The sequence below is a fragment of the Canis lupus genome, chromosome 22 (genome assembly GCF_003254725.2).
Source record: "Canis lupus dingo isolate Sandy chromosome 22, ASM325472v2, whole genome shotgun sequence".
NCBI classification, from domain to species: domain Eukaryota; kingdom Metazoa; phylum Chordata; class Mammalia; order Carnivora; family Canidae; genus Canis; species Canis lupus.
Genome location: NC_064264.1, coordinates 48,933,824 through 48,954,201, shown reverse-complemented (window position 1 = coordinate 48,954,201; position 20,378 = coordinate 48,933,824). Strand labels below are relative to the sequence as shown.

At 40.3% G+C, this 20,378-nt stretch overlaps 1 protein-coding gene across 1 annotated transcript in view; it reads left to right on the top strand.

The window, feature by feature from the left end:
- SLC15A1 (solute carrier family 15 member 1) overlaps positions 1-19,980 on the top strand; it is a 50,263-nt gene extending 30,283 nt beyond the window's left edge. Inside the window, exons 12-23 of the mRNA XM_025441208.3 lie at positions 1,053-1,097; positions 1,249-1,281; positions 1,367-1,455; positions 2,164-2,245; positions 4,028-4,147; positions 5,216-5,362; positions 6,392-6,441; positions 15,683-15,790; positions 15,906-16,017; positions 16,557-16,700; positions 17,800-17,907; positions 19,056-19,980. Coding sequence (XP_025296993.1) covers positions 1,053-1,097; positions 1,249-1,281; positions 1,367-1,455; positions 2,164-2,245; positions 4,028-4,147; positions 5,216-5,362; positions 6,392-6,441; positions 15,683-15,790; positions 15,906-16,017; positions 16,557-16,700; positions 17,800-17,907; positions 19,056-19,244 — 1,227 coding nt within the window. The 3' untranslated portion in view covers positions 19,245-19,980. The remainder of the gene's footprint in view (positions 1-1,052; positions 1,098-1,248; positions 1,282-1,366; positions 1,456-2,163; positions 2,246-4,027; positions 4,148-5,215; positions 5,363-6,391; positions 6,442-15,682; positions 15,791-15,905; positions 16,018-16,556; positions 16,701-17,799; positions 17,908-19,055) is intronic.
- Positions 19,981-20,378: the final 398 nt, after the last annotated feature.

The window sequence follows — 20,378 nt, the reverse complement described above, 5'->3', positions numbered from 1 at the left end:
GTTTCTTTTAGAAACTGGAGCTTTAAAAAACTTTACAAATGGCAGATGGTTTTATTGTGTAGGCAGGATCATTATAAGGGCAAAACATCTCTTAGAAAAAATTTGAGTGAACACATTAATCTCTTTATTTGTAAGTACGGGATTTAGATTAGCATCTTAAACACAGGAACACAGTTTTGCATGTTGAATAGGAACCAGCTCTTGGAATCAGACTTGCACCAGAAATACACTCATCACGTTTTAGCTGTTGTGGCTAGGGGGATTCCATAACCCTTCTGGAAGGGAAATCCTCCCTAGTAAGCCTGTGGGGATCCTGGCTGGCTCAGTAGGTAGAGCATGTGGCTCTTGATCTTGGGGTCATAAGTGCGAGCCCCAGGTTGAGTGCAGAGATTTAAAGAAAAAAAAACAAAGAATTCAAGCAGTGATATATTTCCTGACTTTCCATGATGCCTTCTAAACAGAGTGACTAGGTTATGTTGAAAACTTTATGTGTTCAGTCCTCCATGGAAATAATCATGTATATTTTTACAGTCCTGAGTCGTCTTTATACAAAACAGATCAAACTTAACTGGGCTGCCCAGGTTTAAATCCATCGCTTTCTTGATGGCTTTCCACTTCAGGACAGCCCAGACTGTCAAAAATGGTCCTTAAATAATAATGATGTTCTTGAAGCTGTGATGCCAGTGAACATAGTATATATTCCGTGTGCATAGCTGCCCCACTTTGCAGATGATGCCATGCATTCCAACAGGCCTCACACACGCATCTTTGTCCTTCCTAGGATAGCTGTGTCTCAGAGTGGTGCTCTGTAGGTTCTTCTCTTGGGGTAGGAGAACTATATGTTGTGTTGATTTGTACAGCAGAAATGCAAGTTGTTTGGTTTTACCCAGTATTACAGTGGAGCTGGGAGATAACTTGGGATGTTGAAAAAAACATTTAAATCCCAGAACATTTCAGACTTCATTCCTGATCTGGAAAAGACTCAACCCTGTCTTGCAAAATGTTTAAAACTCATGTTCCCAAATGACACAGCAAACGTATTTGTTTTTAAGGGCTCCAGGTGGACACTGCAAGCAACAGCTATGAGTGGGAAAATTGTAAGTTTGGGGATATCAAGCTTCTCCACCTCCCTGGTCACTATTCCTTTGCTCTAATCCCCTGCCCCCCTTTCCCCTTCCCTGTCATGACATTCCTCCAGCTGATCATCTATGGGAACTTATCAGTGACACTTTCCCCCTCTCTTTTTAGGGACTTCTTGAAGTTCAGCCAGATCAGATGCAGGTAGGAACAAATACTTAAGTTGCTTTCTGAGTTCAAAGGCACCTTTGAGACAAGAGCTAATGGTTCGTTCCCACTTCACCCGTAGACTGTGAATGCCATCTTGATTGTCGTCATGGTCCCCATCATGGATGCCGTGGTGTACCCTCTGATTGCAAAATGTGGCTTCAATTTCACGTAGGTGACTGGCAGGTTTGGGTTAGGCTCTCTGAGTCCTAGGGCTTTGCTAACACTGCGTTCCCTACAGCTTTTGGTGCCTCAATGGAAAGAATATCTTCCCTCCCACCACACCACCTATGTAATGGGGTTTTAAAAGAATTATTTTTGAATTAGAAGCCTATGCGCTGATGTTTCTGGAAATTTTCCCTTCAAATAAAAGTACTATTAATGGCAACCTGAAAAGCTTCTAATTAAAGCTTTTCATATATGTAGATGATAGAAACATTAACTATCATCCAATGTATCACCGGAGCTATAGTTTCTAGAAATTAAATGTAAAAATGCAGATAAGAGGGATCCCTGGGTGGCTCAGCAGTTGAGTGTCTGCCTTTGGCCCAGGGCGTGATCCCGGAATCCCAGGATCGAGTCCCACATTGGGCTCCCTGCATGGAGCCTGCTTCTCCCTCTGTCTGTGTCTCTGCCTCTCTCTCTCTCTTTCTGTGTCTGTTATGAATAAATAAATAAAATCTTTTTTAAAAATGCAGATAAGAAGCTGCATTACTTTTATCCTTCTTAGTCTTAATGATAAATAAGAGAGCGAGACATTTTCAATGGATGTTTTTGTAGAGAAGTTAGTTTTGTTTGGGCAGATGGTGGGCAGGGAGTGTTATCATTAGCTCGCTTGTGTGAAGCTGGCTGAGAGCCACTCTTCAACTTGTCTCCCAGCTCCTTGAAGAGGATGACAGTTGGAATGTTCCTGGCTTCCATGGCCTTCGTGATGGCGGCGATTGTTCAGCTGGAAATTGATGTGAGTTGTCCTCTGGATCCCCAGTGGCCTTTCCTGCGGGTCGGGTGGAACATCCAGAGAAGTCTTTTTCCAGGACTGCGGGGAGGCTTTGGTGTCTGCCCACAGACTGTGGGCGTCAGGGCCGACGTGGATGTGCCATGGGGGCAAGGTGGTCCCTATCAGGCAGCACGCACTGTGGGTGCTCATCACCAGGAAGAGGGCGGCCTGGAGGAGGGGGCCAGTGGGTGGGTGCAAGCAGCAGGGAGGTGGATGGCAGTCACACGGGGAGTTCCTGTTGACCCCGCTTTTACAATGGGAGCGGGAGTTCATAGAACTTGCTCTTTCGCCATCTGAACTCCTGGGAAGCCTGGTGAGAAGTCCATCAGTCACAAACAAGCAGCACTTGGAAAATGTGTCAGTTGTCTTTGGGAAGATGCCTTTGTAGCCTAATGTTTCTAGTGATGTCGGTTCCCAGGCCAGTCCTTGTAGATGCGGGACCCACAGTGGCACCCCCACCCCGGACTCCTAGCGCCCTCAGTCTGAGGCCAGGCTAGGGACGGGTGGGTGCTTGTCATGTGTAAGACCGGCAGGAAGCACCGTCCTCCCGCCCCTCTCCCCTCCTCCTGTCTCTGTGTGTGTCTTTCTCTTTGTCTTTCTCTGTTTCTGTCTTTAGCTCTCCCTCCCTCCTTCTCTCTCTTTTTTAATTTCTCTTTTTAAATGTTCAATTGTGATAAAATAGACATAACAAAAAGTTACCATCCTACACATTTCCAAGCGTGCCTTTCAGTAGCGTTAAATACGTTCACGTTGTTGCGTAACCCGTCTCCAGAACACTTTTCATCTTGCAAAACTAAAACTCAGTGGCCCTTGGAAAACAGCTCCCCATTTCCCCTCCCCGCAGCTCCTGGCTATCCCCCTTCTACTTTCTGTGTCTATGGGTTTGTCTACTCCAAGTACCTCATGTCAGTGGATTCGTACAGTATCGGTGCTTTGTGATTGGCTTATTTCACCAAGCGTAATGTCCCCGAGGTTCATCCGTGTTGTAGCAGGTGTCAGAAAATCTCCTTTTTTAAAGTGGAACCATAGTCTGGTGTTGGATGAACCACATTTTGTTTGTCCATCTGTAAATGGACATTTGGGTTGCTTTCATGTTTTGCCTACTGTGAATAGTGCTCCTGTGAATATGAGTACAGCCACTTGCTCCTGAACATAGCTAGCTTTGTGCAAAATGAATTGTGGAACTAGGACAGACTTCTAGAATAAAATAGAATGGATTGCTTCAGGGACACTGGGATATGAGTGAGAACACTAGGAAAAAAGGCAGAAACCCTGAAGAAACCGTGTGGAGGCAAGAGGCACAGAGCAGTTGTGAAAGGATGTTTAGGGCACCAGTCAGGGCTGTGCTCTAGGCTCCCAGAGTTATAGGGGATGATGCTGGCCTCGCAGGAGAGCAGATCTCATGTGCCACAAGACCAACTTGGTTTGGGTTGTGTTTACTCTGACTCCCTCAGATAGGAGGTTTCATAACCAAGCATCCTTTGATCTGGAGGTGTTAAGAGCAGGAGCAGCCTTTTTGTGACTACTTTGTGATTCCATGTTCTGTGCCAACATCATTTCCTATGGGTGCCATGAGGCAAGTGATGGAGGTTCTGGGTGGGGAGCGGGGGGCAGGGAATTGGCATCTCAGCCAGGGCAGCTTTCCATGGCTGGAGGGCTGGGATGGTGGCATTGCAGTGCCAGGGCCACGCTTATCTTCAGTATGCATAGAAGGCATCACCACCAATTTTCTTTTATTTTGCTCAGAAAACTCTTCCAGTCTTCCCCAAACAAAATGAAGTCCAAATCAAAGTACTGAATATAGGAAATGGTGCCATGAATGTATCTTTTCCTGGAACGGTGGTGACAGTTAGCCAAATGAGTCAAGTAAGTAGAAGGAAATGCAACTTTCCTTTTTTTATCTTCTGACCTGAGTCATATTAGGATTTGAAGAAACTGATCTATTTAATCTTTATTTAATTCCTACAACAAGCCTAGAACTGAAATGTCTTAGTATCTTAGTCTCATTTTGGCATCACTCTAGACCAGTGTGCCTCAAACTTTAATATGCATGTGAATCACTGGGGGGAGCTTGTAAAATGCAGATTCTGAATTAGAAGGTCTGAAATTCTGCTTTTTTTAACATGCTCTCTCTCAGGTGACAGTTGCCACTGTTGGTGAGTGGAACCACACTTTAAACAGCAAGGATCTGTCAGTGGTTCTCTACCAGGGGCTATTTTGTCCCCTTAGGGACATCTGGCAATTTCTGGAGACATTTTTCATTGTCACTACTCAGAGCATGCAATTGGCATTTCATATGTAGGAAGCCAGGGTTGCTGACACATGGTCCCATCACAAAGACTTATCTGGCCCCAAATGTCAGCAGTGCTAAGGTTGCAAAACCCTAATCTGGATGGCCACTGGTCTGAACTAGAGGCTCCCAAACTTGAGTCCACATTAGAATCACCTGGAGAGCTCTGATAATTCTGATACCTCAGAGATTTTGCTTTAATTGGTCTCATTCCTGTTCAGCCACGGTTAAGAACTACTCCCTTAGATCTTACCAAACTGATGACCTTGAAGACAAAAGAAAATCTGACTGGTACTTGGAGCAGCCCAGTACTGATTTTCCTCAGGGTTATTACTTCATCCCTAGTACTATACTTTGCCCAGTGGCAGAAATTATTTCCAGAATGTTTATTTTCATAAAACAAAATGGAAAGTAAAATGCTATGCGAAAAGTATAATTCTTGTATAACACTAAACAACTTCATGACAGAATCTGTAAGGGTGAGTGGGGGGCCAAGACAAACCAATGTCACTCCCACAAGGCATTTTTTGGTCTGTATGACTGTGAACTGGGGGTGTCAAATAATATGCCATGATAATGTTTAGTTACACTGTGCAGAACAAGAATCCAGGGTATTAACTATAACTCCTTTTCTCTCATTACAGTCAGATGGATTTATGACTTTTGATGTAGACAAACTGACAAGTATAAACATTTCTTCCACTGGATCACCAGTCATTCCAGTGACTTATAACTTTGAGCAGGGCCATCGCCATACCCTTCTAGTATGGGCCCCCAATAATTACCGAGTGGTAAGTAGTTGGACACCTACAGCTGATTCTTTACTAATTGTGGTGTTAGAGACACAGCCTCTTAGGGGTGTGACTTTGTTTTACCCCATGTGGTATTACATAAGATAATCTTCAAGCTCTTCCTTCTTCAAGGATATGAGTCATTTGACTCTCAATAAAACTTTGACTGGAGGATAGGAATGGTTAATATTATTTTTTTAAAAATATTTTAAATGCTTAGGGGATACCTGGGTGGCTCAGTCAATTAAAGCATCTGACTCTTGATTTCAGCTCAAGTACTGATCTCAGGGTGATGAGATTGAGCCCCACCTCAGGCTCTGTGCTGGGCATGCAGCATTCTTAAAATTCTTTCTCTGCCCTTCACCTTCACCCTAAAAAAAAAAAAAAAAAAAAAAAAAGAAGAAGAACTGTTGGGCATGGGATGGGGTATGTATGAGTATACACAAGTCACACAAATACATATGTGCATTCTTAGCAACTTTTTGAGATAAAATTTTAAATACATCTATAATTGTGTTGGTTAAAAAATTTGCACTGAGTAATTGGAAATTTAAAACAGTCTTTGAAAAAATATAAAAATATATTAGGTAAAAGCAATAAAAACACATGCAAAATACTTCATGACAAAATATCAGCATCTAGATATGCCATTCATTATATTAAGAAACTATGAAGGTATAGCTGACCTAAGTGGAGGAGTTGTGAGTATTCTGTAAGGTGACCTTCTATAAAACTGCAATATGGAATTAAGATTTCTTGGTCATGTGTTTTATTAGGGCACTCTTGAGTTACTCATTCTAAATTCTTAAACAGTAGTATTCTGTGGAACCACTAGAAAGCAATCATCAAAAATTGTTGAGGCTCATGTCAACCTCAAGGAAAAACCAGGGTGAAGGATGGAGACCTGCAAATGTAATCTTATGCCCTGACTCTTAGGATAAATATCAATATTATTCTCCTTCTCAAAGGCTAAAATGGTAATCTAAATTTATTCTAGTGGATTTGATTTGAAAATACTTTCTTTCTCAGGTAAAGGATGGCCTTAACCAGAAGCCAGAAAAAGGAGAAAATGGAATCAGGTATGTGTTTTTCTTTAAAATCTAAGTTTTGGGATCCCTGGGTGGTGCAGCGGTTTAGCGCCTGCCTTTGGCCCAGGGCGCGATCCTGGAGACCCGGGATCGAATCCCACATCGGGCTCCCGGTGCATGGAGCCTGCTTCTCCCTCTGCCTATGTCTCTGCCTCTCTCTCTCTCTCTCTCTCTCTCTCTCTCTCTCTGTGTGACCATCATAAATAAATAAAAATTTTTTTAAAAAATCTAAGTTTTATCAGCTTCTCGTGGAAGTAATGCACTCCCATAGTAAAGTTCAACTATAATAAGACTATAAAATGAGAGTATAGAAATTTATCCCAAGAATATAAAGCTGGTTCAATATTTTGAAAAATCAATCAATATAATCTATCATCTTAATAGATGGATCTGCATATCGATGGATGCAGAAAAAGCATTTGATGAAATTCAGTGTCCATTCATGATTTAAAAAAAAAAAACAGCAAACTAGTAATTGAAGGGAACTTTCTTACTCTGAAAAAGGACATCTAAAAAACCCAAACTACCATTGTACTCAATGGTGAAAGTCTCAATGCTCTTCCCAATAAGTTCATCCACACCCTCCACTCCTATTCAACATCTTTCTGGATGCTAGTGCAATGAGACTAGAAAAAGAAAAAAGCATCTTGATTATAAAGGAAGAAAATAGGGCAGCCCGGGTGGCTCAGTGGTGAGGCACTGCCTTCAGCCCAGGGTGTGATCCTGGAGACCCGGGATTGAGTCCCACGTCGGGCAGCCTGCTTCTTCCTCTGCCTGTCTCTCTCTCTCTCTCTCTCTCTCTCTCTCTCTCTCTCTCTGTGTGTGTGTGTGTGTCTCATGAATGAATAAATAAAATCTTTAAAAGAAAAAAGGAAAAAATAAAAACTATTCCTACTTCAGATGACATAAGTATCTGCATAGAATGTCCCAAAGACTCTACCAAAAAACTTCATGGAATCAATAAGTGAATTTAAAAATGAGTGTAGAAATGTTACAAAGCATACGGTTGGCAACAAAGATCATGTTTCTATATACCAGCAATGAATGATTGGAAACTGAAATTTTTAAACTCTGCAATAGCTCAAAAAAAGATAAAATACTAGGTACAAATCTAGTAAAAACATGTATGAAGATTTGAGAAGTAAAACTACAAAGGGCTTATGAAAGAAATTAGTGATGAGTGAAATAAATGGAGAGACATGATGGGTGCATTGATCAGGAGACTTAATATAATGACAAGTCAATTCTTCCCAAAACTGACCCATAGGGTTAATGCAGTTACTATTAAGATCACAGCATTTTTTTTTTATTTTTCCAGTTTTATTGAGGTATAAGTGACAAAATCAAATACATTTAAAGCATACAATATGATTTGATATATGTATACATGAGATGTTTACCACAATCAAGTTAACACAATCACCATACAGTTACCTTTTCTGTATGTGTAATAAGAATGCTTAAGACCTAATCACTTAGCACATTTGAAGTATACAATATAGTATGAATTATAGTTACCATGCTCTACATTAGAACCTCAGAACTTATTTATTGTGGAACTGAAAGTTTATAGCTTTAACACAACTTCCTGTTTCTCATCCTCCAATCCCTGGTAACCACCATTCTACTGTTTCTATGAGTTCCAATGATTTTTAGGTTCTGCATATATGTGATACCATGTAGTATTTGTCTTTCTCTGGCTTATTGCACTTAATGTTTCTAGTTTCATCCATGTGGCCATAATTGCAGGGTGGCCTTCTTTTTAATGTCTAAATAATATTTCATTTTAATACATACGTATAGACATATAGGCATAGGTGAGTTAGATTTCATCTAAACTAAAAAGATTTGTTCTGTAAATCTCACTGTTAAGAGAATGAAAAGGTAAGCTACATAGTGGTATAAAATATTTACAAAAACAAAAAACAAAAAACAAACAAACAAAAAAAAACCCAAAACAACAACAACAAAAAACAAAACAAGGGATCCCTGGGTGGCGCAGCGGTTTGGCACCTGCCTTTGGCCCAGGGCATGATCCTGGAGATCCGGGATCGAATTCCGCATCAGGCTCCCGGTGCATGGAGCCTGCTTCTCCCTCTGCCTGTGTCTCTGCCTCTCTCTCTCTCTCTCTCTCTCTCTCTGTGACTATCATAAATAAATTTAAAAAATTAAAAAAAAATTTACAAATCACATATCTAAGTATTTGTATCCAGAATATATAAAGTACTCTGCCAAAACACAATAATAAGAAAATAACCCAGTTTAAAAACAGCAAAGGATTGTGACATTTCACCAAAGAAGATATACAAATGGCAAATAAGCACATGAAAATATACTCAACACTATCGGCCATTAAAAAATAGAAATTAGGGGCGCCTGGGTGGCTCAGTGGTTAGGCACCTGCCTTCAGCCCAGGGCCTGATCCTGGAGACCTGGGATCGAGTCCCATATCGGGCTCCCCACGGGGAGCCTGCTTCTTCCTCTGCCTGTGTCTCTGCCTCTCTCTGTGTCTCTCATGAATAAATAAAATCTTTAAAAAATAAAATAAATAAAATAAATAAAAAATAGAAATTAGGGATGCCTGGGTGTTTCAGTGGTTGAGCGTCTGCTTTTGGCTCAGGGCATGATCCCGGAGGCCCGGGATCGAGTCCCACATTGGGCTCCCTGCATGGAGCCTGCTTTTCCCTCTGCCTGTGTCTCTGCCTCTCTCTCTCTCTGTCTCTCATGAATAAATAAATAAAATTTTTTTAAAATAAAATTAAAAATAGAGATTAAAACCACAGTGATTTGCATGACATACCTATTAGATGGCTATAATAAATTTTTTAAACTGACAATGCCAACAAATGCTGGTGAGAAGGCAGGGCAACCGGAATTCCCATGCTTTGTCTAGTGGGAGTGCAAAATGGCACAGTCACTCTGAAAAACAGAGGGGCAGTTTCTTATAAAGTGAAATGTATACTTACCATACAACCTAGCCATCCCACTCAGATATTTATCCTAGAGAAATGCAAACTTGTGTTCATACAAAAATCTAAACGTAAATGTACATAGAAACTCTATTCATGGGGGATCCCTGGGTGGCTCAGCGGTTTAGTGCCTGCCTTCAGTCTGGGGCGTGATCCTGGGGTCCCAGGATCCAGTCCCACTTTGGGCTCCCTGCATGGAGCCTGCTTCTCCCTCTACCTGTGTCTCTGCCTCTCTCTCTCTCTCTCTCTCTCTCTCTCTCTGTGTCTCTCATGAATAAATAAATAAAATCTTTTAAAAAAACTCTATTCATGATCACCAAAGATTGGAAGTCACTCAAATGATCTTTAGTGGGTGATGGATAAACAGACAATAGACTATATAGTACATCCATACAACAGAATATTACTCAGAAAAAAAGAAACTATTGCTTTACAATAATATAAATGAATTTCAAATGTATTATGTTATGAAAAAAGCCAGTCTCAGAAAGTTACATATGTACTGTATAATTCCACTTACCTGGCATTCTGGAAGTGGCCAAAAAAAGATAAGGATGTGGGAACAGATTGGTGGTTACCTTGGGTAAGGCATGGAGGAGAAGTTTGGCTATGGGTCAGCATGAGGGAGATGTGGGGGCGAATAGAACTAGTCTGTATCCTGGTTGTGATGGTGTTTCTCTGAAACCAGACATGTGTTAAAACTCATGGAACCGTACACCAAAAAGCCAATTTACTGTAAATACACTTTTTAAGTAAGATTGAAAAATATGAACAAGTTGGGGGAGAAATAAGTGTAGGGCTCCTATTAACCTCAACTCTTATTGCCAATCTTTGTGTGGCCACTCATTAACCATTTCAGATTTTAGCTTTTACAGTGTTAATATTTGTAATATTTATCTTTGTGTGTATTCCCTGTGCTAGGCTAATTCTAAAAATGATTAATAAACAGGATTTACAGGTTGACTATAAAAATATTAGTCACAATGTAATAAAAGTCTGAAAGGGAAGGAAATGTAATTTTATATCCTTAAAAAATGTCCACAAATGGAAATGTTCTGAATGTCAAAATTAATTGGAATATCCTATTATATACCCTGAATTGTTCAGTGGCACCATTGTCTTTATTTATTTTTAAATTTTATTTATTTATTAGAGACACAGAAACAGAGAGAGAGAGAGGCAGAGGGAGAAGCAGGCTCCATGCAGGGAACCCAGCATGGGACTCGATCCCCGGTCTCCAGGATCACGCCCCGAGCCGAAGGCAGCACTAAACGGCTAAGCCACCAGGGCTACCCATACCATTGTCTTTAAACCAAGGTTTTCTTGCACAGCTTTTGTGTTTTCCTGTAACTCACTTGGCCTCTTGTTGACCAAAGCATGAGCTTTTAACTCCAGGGTGATCCAGAGAATGAATCCAGGGAATTCACCTTCCTCTTTGAGAACCAACTCTTCAGCATCCTCTTTGATATAACCAGGGCATTTGCTCTGTAGTCCTGTGATGCTACTGTCCTCCTAGAATTTTCACTATTTGTCCTTTCTTTCTTGAATTCTATGGCATCTTCCTCGGACACCTTTCTTGTTTGGCTGCAGACTTGTGCTCAAATATCTGATCAGAAAAGCGTGAGGTAAATTGCAAGTCCTTGCTTGCCTGAAAATGGTTGTCTATTCTCATAGTTGGTTATAGGTTGTCTGCCATTTTCTTCCCACAATTCTGGAGGCTCGTCCCTATTGACATCCAGGCCTTGTTCTCTCTCTCTCTCTCTCTTTCTCTCTCTCTCTCTCTCTCTCTCTCTCACACACACACACACACACACACACAGCATCTGCCACTCTTTGTAGTTGATTTAATTTTCCTTTCACCAAGCTTTGGGTATTTTCTTTCTCCTTGGTATTCTCACATCTCTCTGTAGTATAACTACATATGGGTAGTAACCAGCAGTAGGAGCTTTTGATTTTTGGTTCCATCTCATTTTCTTTGTTCTCTTCTGTATGAGTTTGCGAAGACTGCCATCACAAAGAACCACAGGCTGGAAGACTTAAGCAACAGAAAATTATTTCATCATAGTTCTAAAGGCTAGAAGTCCAACAGCAAAGCATTGGCTGGGTTAGTTTTCTCTGAGGCCTCTCCCCTTGGCTTAGAGATGCCCATCTTCTCTCTATGTCTTCACATGGCCTTTCTTCTGTGTGTGTCCTAATCTTCTCATAAGGACACCAATGGGGTGCCTGGGTGGCTCAGTCAGTTAAGCATCTGCTTTCGGCTCAGGTCATGATCCCAGGGTCCTGGGATCAAGCCCCACATCCTCAGCAAGGAGCCTGCTTCTCCCTCTCCCCACCCTCTGATCATGCTCTCTCCCTCTCTCTCTTTCTCTCTCATAAATAAATCAAATCTTAAAAAAAAAAAAATGACACCAGTGATCTTGGATCCATCATGACCTCATTTTACCCTGTCTCCAAAAACAGTCACATTCTGAGGTCCTGAGGGTTAGGACTTCCAACATATGAATTAGGGGTAGGGGGATAGACACAATTTAGCCCATAATATCTTCCTGTCTTCTGGATTGTTCCTCTGTCCTGCACACATGCACATACACACAACTGTCCCAGCAGATCTGGAAAGAAATCCTCTGATGATGGTCACCTGGCCCTTTCCTGATCTTTGTGTCTGAGTCTGAGTTAGAAGTGCATCTGGGATGTCCTTTGTGGCTCAGAACCATCATTTTGGTTTCTTCAGAAATGTCTCCTCACTTTAGAAACTTCGAACAATTTAATTCATGGTATCCTTTCTTGTTCTGGTGCTATGCTAAAGCTTCATTCTTCTTTAAATTGTCTTTGTTGAGGAGTATCTGGGTAGCTCAGTTGGTTAAGGGTCTGCCTTCAGTTCAGGTATCAGTAAGTTGCAAGACTTACATGACCTCCTTCAACAAAGCCCTTTAAAATAAAATGACAGGGAAACCTGGGTGGCTCAGTGAGTTGAGTGTTCGACTTGATTTCAGCTCAGGTCATGATCTCACAGATGTGAGATTGAGACCTGCAACCAGCTTAGTGCTGAGTATAGGGCTTGCTCAAGATTCTCCTCCTCTCTGCCCCTCCCCCCATCTTGTGCATGCTTGCACACGCATGCACACTCTCCCTCTCTCTAAAAAAAATGAAAATAGTGAGAATACTTGGGTCAAAAATTGGTTGAGAATATGATATTGATCTTTCTCATGAATTTTTTATCATTATGGATGGCTACATATGTATATGCTTACAATGTTCTTGAGCATGTTTTTAAACAATATATTATTGTACTGTATATGTTCTGTAATTTTATATTATAAAATATATTATGTTATAAAATATCATTTTAATATTTATCTATATTATGTATCCCTTATCCACTCACTTAAACCACTATACAATATTCCATTGCATGCATATACCACAATTTATTTATCCGTTCTTTTCTTCAAGGAAATTTAGGTTGCTGCCATTTTTCCAAACAGTGCCCCAGTTCACATTCATAAATGGGTTTTTTTGTCCACACGTATGAAATTTCTCTAGAGAGGTGGCCTTTAAAACTTTTATCACATCCAATAAAAATATTTTGATATTTTATACTATATTCATAATGCATAAATATAGTATCTGTTATAAATTATATATAATTATTATATATAATTATATATGCACAAATTAATATGTGCATATAAATCATTTGAAATAGATTAAGAGAATGAGAAAAGTTAAAAAAACAATATTTTACAAGTATTTTTATTCATTAGTGATACAAAAAGCATTAATGTAGATGATATGATTATATATGCTTCATTAGTTTCTAATAAGCTCAATTTAAGATTTAGAAAAATCTCTGCATAGGCTTGGTTTTAAGTTCAGTTTATATCAGTCCTTGGTTTTCATGACTGTCTTACTGAAAGAGATACTTTGAGGAGGGAATATGGGCAGTGCATAACTGACCATAGTAGATTTTTAAAAATTTCTTCACTTCAAGATAGTTATTGAAATGAAGGGTTTATTGAAATTATTGTGGTGCTGGGACAACTGGATGCCTACATACAAAAGACTGAAGTTGTACCCTACCTGATACCATACACAAAAATATACACAGTGGATCACATATCTAAATATAACTAAAACAATAAAATTTATTTTAAAAAATAGGAGTAAATCTTTGTGACCTTGGGTTAGATAGTAGTGTCTTGGTTATGAAGCCAAAAGAACAAGCAACAAAAGGAAAAAATAGTCACTTGGGCTTCATCATACGGAAAGCTTTGGTGCTATAAGCGATATCATCAAGACAGTAAAAAGGGGATACCTGGCTCAGTTAGTTAAGCATCTGTCTTTGGCTCAGGTTATGATCCCAGAGTCCTGGGATCAAGCCCCATGTCAGGCTCCCTGCTCACGGGAAGTCTGCTTCTCCCTCTCCTCTTTGCTTATGCTCTCTCTCTCTCTCTCTCTCAAATAAATAAATAAAATCTTTTAAAAAGACAGCCCATAGAATGAGAGAAAATATTTGCAAATTATATATCTAAGAGATTCCGAATACATAAAGAACTCTTACAGCTCAGGAGTAAAAAGACAACCCAATTTTTTAAATGGGCAAAGTATTTAAAGAGACAGTTCTCCAAAGAAAATATAGAAACAGCTAAAAACCAAGGAAGGAGGCACAGCATTGTTAATTATTGGGAAAAGGCAAATCAAAACCACAATGAGATACCAGCCCACACCACTAGGCTCTAACCAAAAACCAAAACAAAAGTAACCAAAAAATAGACCATAACAAGTGTTAGTGATGATGTGGATGAATCAGAAGACTTTGACGCTGCTGGTGGGAATGTAGAATGATAAAATGATGCAGACACTTTGAAAAACTGTTCCTCAAAAGGTTAAACATAGTTACCATATGAGCCAGTCATTTCACCCAAAGTTGTCCACCCAACTATTAGGCTCCTGTTGACCTGCGTCAGGGTTCCCTTTTCTGTAGTAAGCACCTATCAAACTACACCAAGTCAAATGCCCCAGGACTCCAGGGCCTGAGCTTAATTCAGAGAAATGTTCTCCCAGTAATTAGAATTTGGCCAATATTTCTTGTTGCCACAAAGCTGGTGAAATTTGGCCACACAGGTTAAATGGTTCTCTGCAGTACTTGGATATATGATCTTATTACTTCCCATTCTTTAAATTGGATAATCTGCAGAAAGCTTTCCTCACCTCTCTCGTGGAAGGAAGAAATCAATTAGTCTTATTCGGAGCAGCACCCTTCTATAGCCTGGAGTGTCAGGGTCTTCTATAGTCTGAAACTTTTAAGGAAGGGATCTAATCACCTGCCCATACTGTCGCTATCTATATGGCCTTTTGAAGGAAAGCAATTCAATTGGCTCCATGTGAAGCTTACAAATAGGGGAGTTTTCAGCAACTGGAGGAAGCCATGGGAGCTAGCACCAAGTCCTGTGGGTGCTACACTCCTATCTGTATTCTAATGTGATGCCAGTCACCATCACTCCAGGTCCTGCAGACACAGACTTCCCTGCCTGAGGCGAGCTCCCCAAAAGTGTCTCTGGTTGCTGGATTGGCCCTCTTCTTCCTCTCCACTCTTTGGGCTAGGGGTAAAGGACAGAACATGGCCTTCCATCCCCAACCCCAGAAAGAAGCCCAGATGGAGACTGTTAGGGTACTAAGCAACTTCAACTTTTGGTCCTTCACTGCTTTAGTTCTGAAGCTCCTGAGCAAGGAACACAAAGCTCTGCCTTCTTGAAGGGGAGACCAGCTCCTATTTCAATCCATGCTAATATCCCAACATACCATTGCAATAGCTCATAATTACAAAGGACTCAAAACAGCTCAAGGCAGAAGACTGTGGCCAGTTCTTCTGGGTGTGTTCTCATGAGTGAGTGAACAAGGGCAAACCTAGGGTGGCTTCCTTCTGCCTTTATAAGTCTAGAAATCTGGGATCCCTGGGTGGCGCAGCGGTTTAGTGCTTGCCTTTGGTCCAGGGCACGATCCTGGAGACCCGGGATCGAATCCCGCGTCAGGTTCCCTATATGGAGCCTGCTTCTCCCTCTGCCTCTCTCTCTCTCTCTCTCTCTGTGTGTGTGACTATCATGAATAAATAAATAAAATTTTAAAAAAAAGTCTAGAAATCTTCTATAAACATCTTAAATTCCTTACAAAAGAAACCATAGCCCAAGTTCAGGTGCACATGCTATGACCTAAAGCAAAGTATCCCATAGTCCAGTCACAAAATCGATGGTTTTCTGTTTCAGATTTATAAATAGTCTTAATGAGAGCCTCAACATCACCATGGGCGACAAAGTTTATGTGAATGTCACCAGTCACAATGCCAGCGAGTATCAGTTCTTTTCTTTGGGCACGTAAGTACTCATCCTGGACACTGTGCTCCAAAGTTCAAGGATTTCAAGTCTTTTTCTATACATTGAAGCTGTTAATACCAGGAAGATTCACCTATATTATTCTTTCTTTCCACAGAAAAAACATTACAATAAGTTCAACACAACAGATCTCACAAAATTGTACAAAAGTTCTCCAATCATCCAACCTTGAATTTGGTAGTGCATATACCTATGTAATCGGAACGCAGGTCAGTAGGTCATTCTATTGGATCAGAAGTTCTACTCAAACACTTAGGACCTGGTAATGACTTAACTGGGGTAGTGTTAGTATCTGTGTTTTAAATGGGCTTAGAATTCATTTGCCACTAATTCCTTAACTTATCATTGACCTAAGTTGGCTGTTATTTTTAGAATAAAAATAAACAAGACTGACTGACTCTGACTTAAAAGTTCACATTGACCTGTGTTTGATGCTTCTCCATAGACTATTTACATGGACTTACGAACTTTTAGTTCAAAGAGATGGCAAGGTTTTAAACAAACCTGACTTCCAAACTACTCTCTGATTTAAGAGGAAAATGCTAGTGAACAGATTTTCAAATTCCACCAAGGCCATTTCATCATGAGGATAAAATGCACAATTGCATATTGTCACTTAAATTGTGTACTTACTTGACAAATCCTTTGACGTGATCCTACAAGTCCAAACTCCATTTGCCTATTTGAGCAATTTTTATTCTAGAAGCAATCTCCATTTTAACTTCTCACTTTTGCCTTTGTGGTTTAGAGCACTGGCTGCCCTGAATTGCATATGTTTGAAGATATTTCACCCAACACAGTTAACATGGCTCTGCAGATCCCGCAGTACTTCCTCATCACCTGCGGCGAGGTGGTTTTCTCTGTCACAGGACTGGAGTTCTCATATTCTCAGGTCTCTTGGTCATTGTTTCTATCAACCCCTCCTCCATACCCCTACCTTCAAAAAAATGGTGCTGGGACTTAACTTCAATAAATTATGTATTTATAGTTTAGAAGAGTCTAGAAAGCATTATGATATCTTCCACCAAACAAGGTTTTTGAGATCCCCAAGTTGTGTCTTTATCGAATAATAATATGACTCTGTTTAGCATCTTGGGTGCATGTATCATATGACTCTGCATTCCCACATCATATGCTAGAGATTTAGAGTCCTAAGTGAGAAAAACTGTATTAATGACCATGACCAGAGTCATGATAGGCAGCAGATTCTATATTCTGAAACAACTAAATGATACCAACTGTTCATAATAGTGCTCATTTCTGGGTAATGTCCTCATAATCATTAAGGCTCAGTTGAGATCTCTCCATAGCTATGAGTAAACAACACTACTCAAGTCCTAGCTTTTAAAAGTTAAAAGATATTATTGCTTTCAACTGTTAAAGATGAGACTAATGAGGCAAATTTTGCTGGTACCTGAATTAGAGCTTAGTTTCTCAATTATTTTATCAAAATAGAGTTAAGGGCACTGTGGCCCTACAATGCCTAGCACCTTCAAGTCTTGCAGTAAAAATCATAAATATGTTAGACAATCCCTTTCTGTGATGACCTCACAGTCTAATAAAATGACTGTAATCATAGGTTACAAGAGAGGTTTGGTGACGTGGCAGGGAAGCTCACAGAAGATCGAGCTTCTGACCCAGAGAGTAGCCTCCATTTAGGGGAAAGAGAATGGGATGGATGGCTTTACTTGGAAACTCTTCTATAGAAATAGAATTGGTTCATCTAGAGATTTGTCCACCTAACTCAGGACAACAACTTTCTAAGTATGTGGAGAGTGGGAGACAAAGGATTCTTGTATGTTCATGCATGAGTGGTTGGGGTGTCTTGTTATCCAAAAGATAATCCTTTTTATATTTGATCCAACCTGACTGTCAATGTGCATTTTTTTTTTTTTGGGTGGACTGCCCAATTAAATGAATTGGTAAGTTGTGTTCTGCAGCTCCACAGTTCCAAATTAGATTGGGTTGACTTTGCTTTTTGACTTCTTCAGGCCCCCTCCAACATGAAGTCGGTGCTTCAGGCGGGATGGCTGCTGACAGTGGCTGTTGGCAACATCATTGTGCTCATTGTGGCAGGAGCAGGCCAGTTCAGTGAACAGGTACGAGGTGGGGAAAGAAAGTGTCCCATCTGCCTTATATGTCGGTGGTGGTTATGATGATGCTCCCTAGCCACCTAGGGAGATGGATGGGTCATTTACATGGTCATCTAGGCTAATGGCTGGATAAAACCAGCCAGAGAGAGTGCTGATCAAATGGTCTTTTGGCCAGCTGTGTGCCTATTCTTCATATTTCTACTTGGGGTTATACAGTTGGAAAATGACAACCAAAATACTCAGATTGGTTTCACATAACTAGACCTTAATGTGGTTTACTATCAAAGGAAAGATGTGGGCAGCCCGGTGGCACAGCGGTTTAGCATTGCCGTCAGCCCAGGGCATGATCCTGGAGACCCGGGATCGAGTCCCACGTCAGGCTCCCTGCATAGAGCCTGCTTCTCCCTCTGCCTGTGCCTCTGTCTCTGTCTCTCTCTCTCTCTCTCTATGTGTCTCCCATGAATAAATAAATAAAATCTTTTAAAAAAAAAAAAAAGAAAGATCTTTCTGAGTTTCATTGAATGTAGCTTAATGGCCCCAAGCCAGACACGTTTTCCAGAAGGTTTCATAATACCTAAAGTTAGAGCCATTCTAAGGTGGTTATAATTTTTCTAGCTAACATAAAATGAGGGCTTCTCTGATACTGAAACTCTCTCCTTCAGCACTTCAGCATATGTGTCTCCCTTACCCTATCTATGTCTCCACTTTCCCCTCTGCATCTCATCAGCACGTGTGCTCCTGTTGTGTGCTCGTAACCTCAAGATTAACCAAGGGATGATGTGGGGGTCTTAGGACAGTTCAGCACATTATTTTTCCCTCAAGAGTACTGTGTGCTGTTCTGTTGGTTCTCATCCTTCTAGAGGCCTGCTATGTCCCTTAACATGGGTTTTTTCAGAGATTTTCTCTCATCTTCCCAAAGTCTTGGTTTCTGCATTTCTGTGCTGTTGGAAAAAAAATGTTATCTTTATACTCGAGTATTCAAGAAAAGCTGGCCATTCTATATCTATGGTAGTAGCCTACCAATTTTCCAACATAGTTTAATCGTAAAGTACCTACTACCTAGACATAGCAAGAAAACATACTCACAATGCAGACATTATCATAACCTGTATTGTTTTGTTTTTTTTCTTGCTCCAACTCTGATTCCTTCAAAGTGGGCTGAATACATCCTATTTGCGGCATTGCTTCTGGTTGTCTGTGTAATATTTGCCATCATGGCCCGGTTTTACACTTACGTCAATCCAGCAGAGATTGAAGCTCAGTTTGACGACGATGAGAAAAAGAACCTGGAAAAGATGAATGTATATTCCACGGTAACTCCGGTCTCACAGACACAGATGTGAATATCAGGAAGCAAGTGGAGGATGGACTGGGTCCAGGACTTCTGTCCCCTGATGGCAGGACACTCTGATGGAAAAGACTTCCAAATTGTGAATCAGAAAGCTCTTTTCTAAGCAGCCAGCAATGAACCTAAAACTCTGGAAGAAGTCTTTTTTTTTTTTTAAAGAAAAGTCATATTTAAGGCATGCACATACACAAACACACATACATATACATACACACTCATTTTTACAACAATATATCCATACCTTCCCCTTAACTCCTTTTCTACCACATAAATGGAATTATTTTAGACTAACATCGTTTTTCTGAAAGGGTGGCAAAGTGCCATATGGTTTACACTCTAACACTCTGAAAACACCATTAAATGAGGCAAGAGCCAATGTGAAAAGTGAATTTACATGCTTTAGAATGGCATGTAATAAGCACCAGCTAGTATTAACTGATAACTTTACCTTTTGTTTGTTTTGTTTTTTTCCATTTCCTACCTCTTTTAAATTTTGTGTGACTCAAAAGACCACTCAGGTAAAGGCCAGTAATGATTTTTGGGGTTTCAATGGTATGAAATACATTCCTGTTTTTAAGAATAAGTGTCTGTGTGTTTTGAGGGTAGGATAAGAAATCCTTAACCTGTATCCCGATTCTAAAAGTTATGTACACTCAATAAAATGTCATCAGAAGTTGATAAAGTATGAACAAAAGCAATGCGCACATACAATAAATTCCAGGAACATGAAATATCGAGGTTTGTTTCTTCCTGGGGTCCTTTTTTCCCCTTGGATATAGATACCTATGCTTCTCTTTTATTGCTGGGTTTTCCTTGTGCATATTTATGTGCCATCTTGAAGTGTTTTTTCTCAAAACAACCATTTTTTTCTGCTTGCAAAAAATTCTTATAAAATATTGTAAATACTTCATGCTTGATTCATCCTATAGGTATTTATCTCAAGTATCAGACCCAGAGTAGTTCTATTTTGTCACTCCTACAAAATCCAGCAACAGTTCTCAAACTTGTATACAGCTCTAGATGTTGGAACTTGCTTCTGTAATTGATTAGGAGGAAGGGCCCATGGTGGACTTCCAAGATGCTTCATGCACAAGCTCATCATCACATTGTGGAGACTGAATGAAGGGGA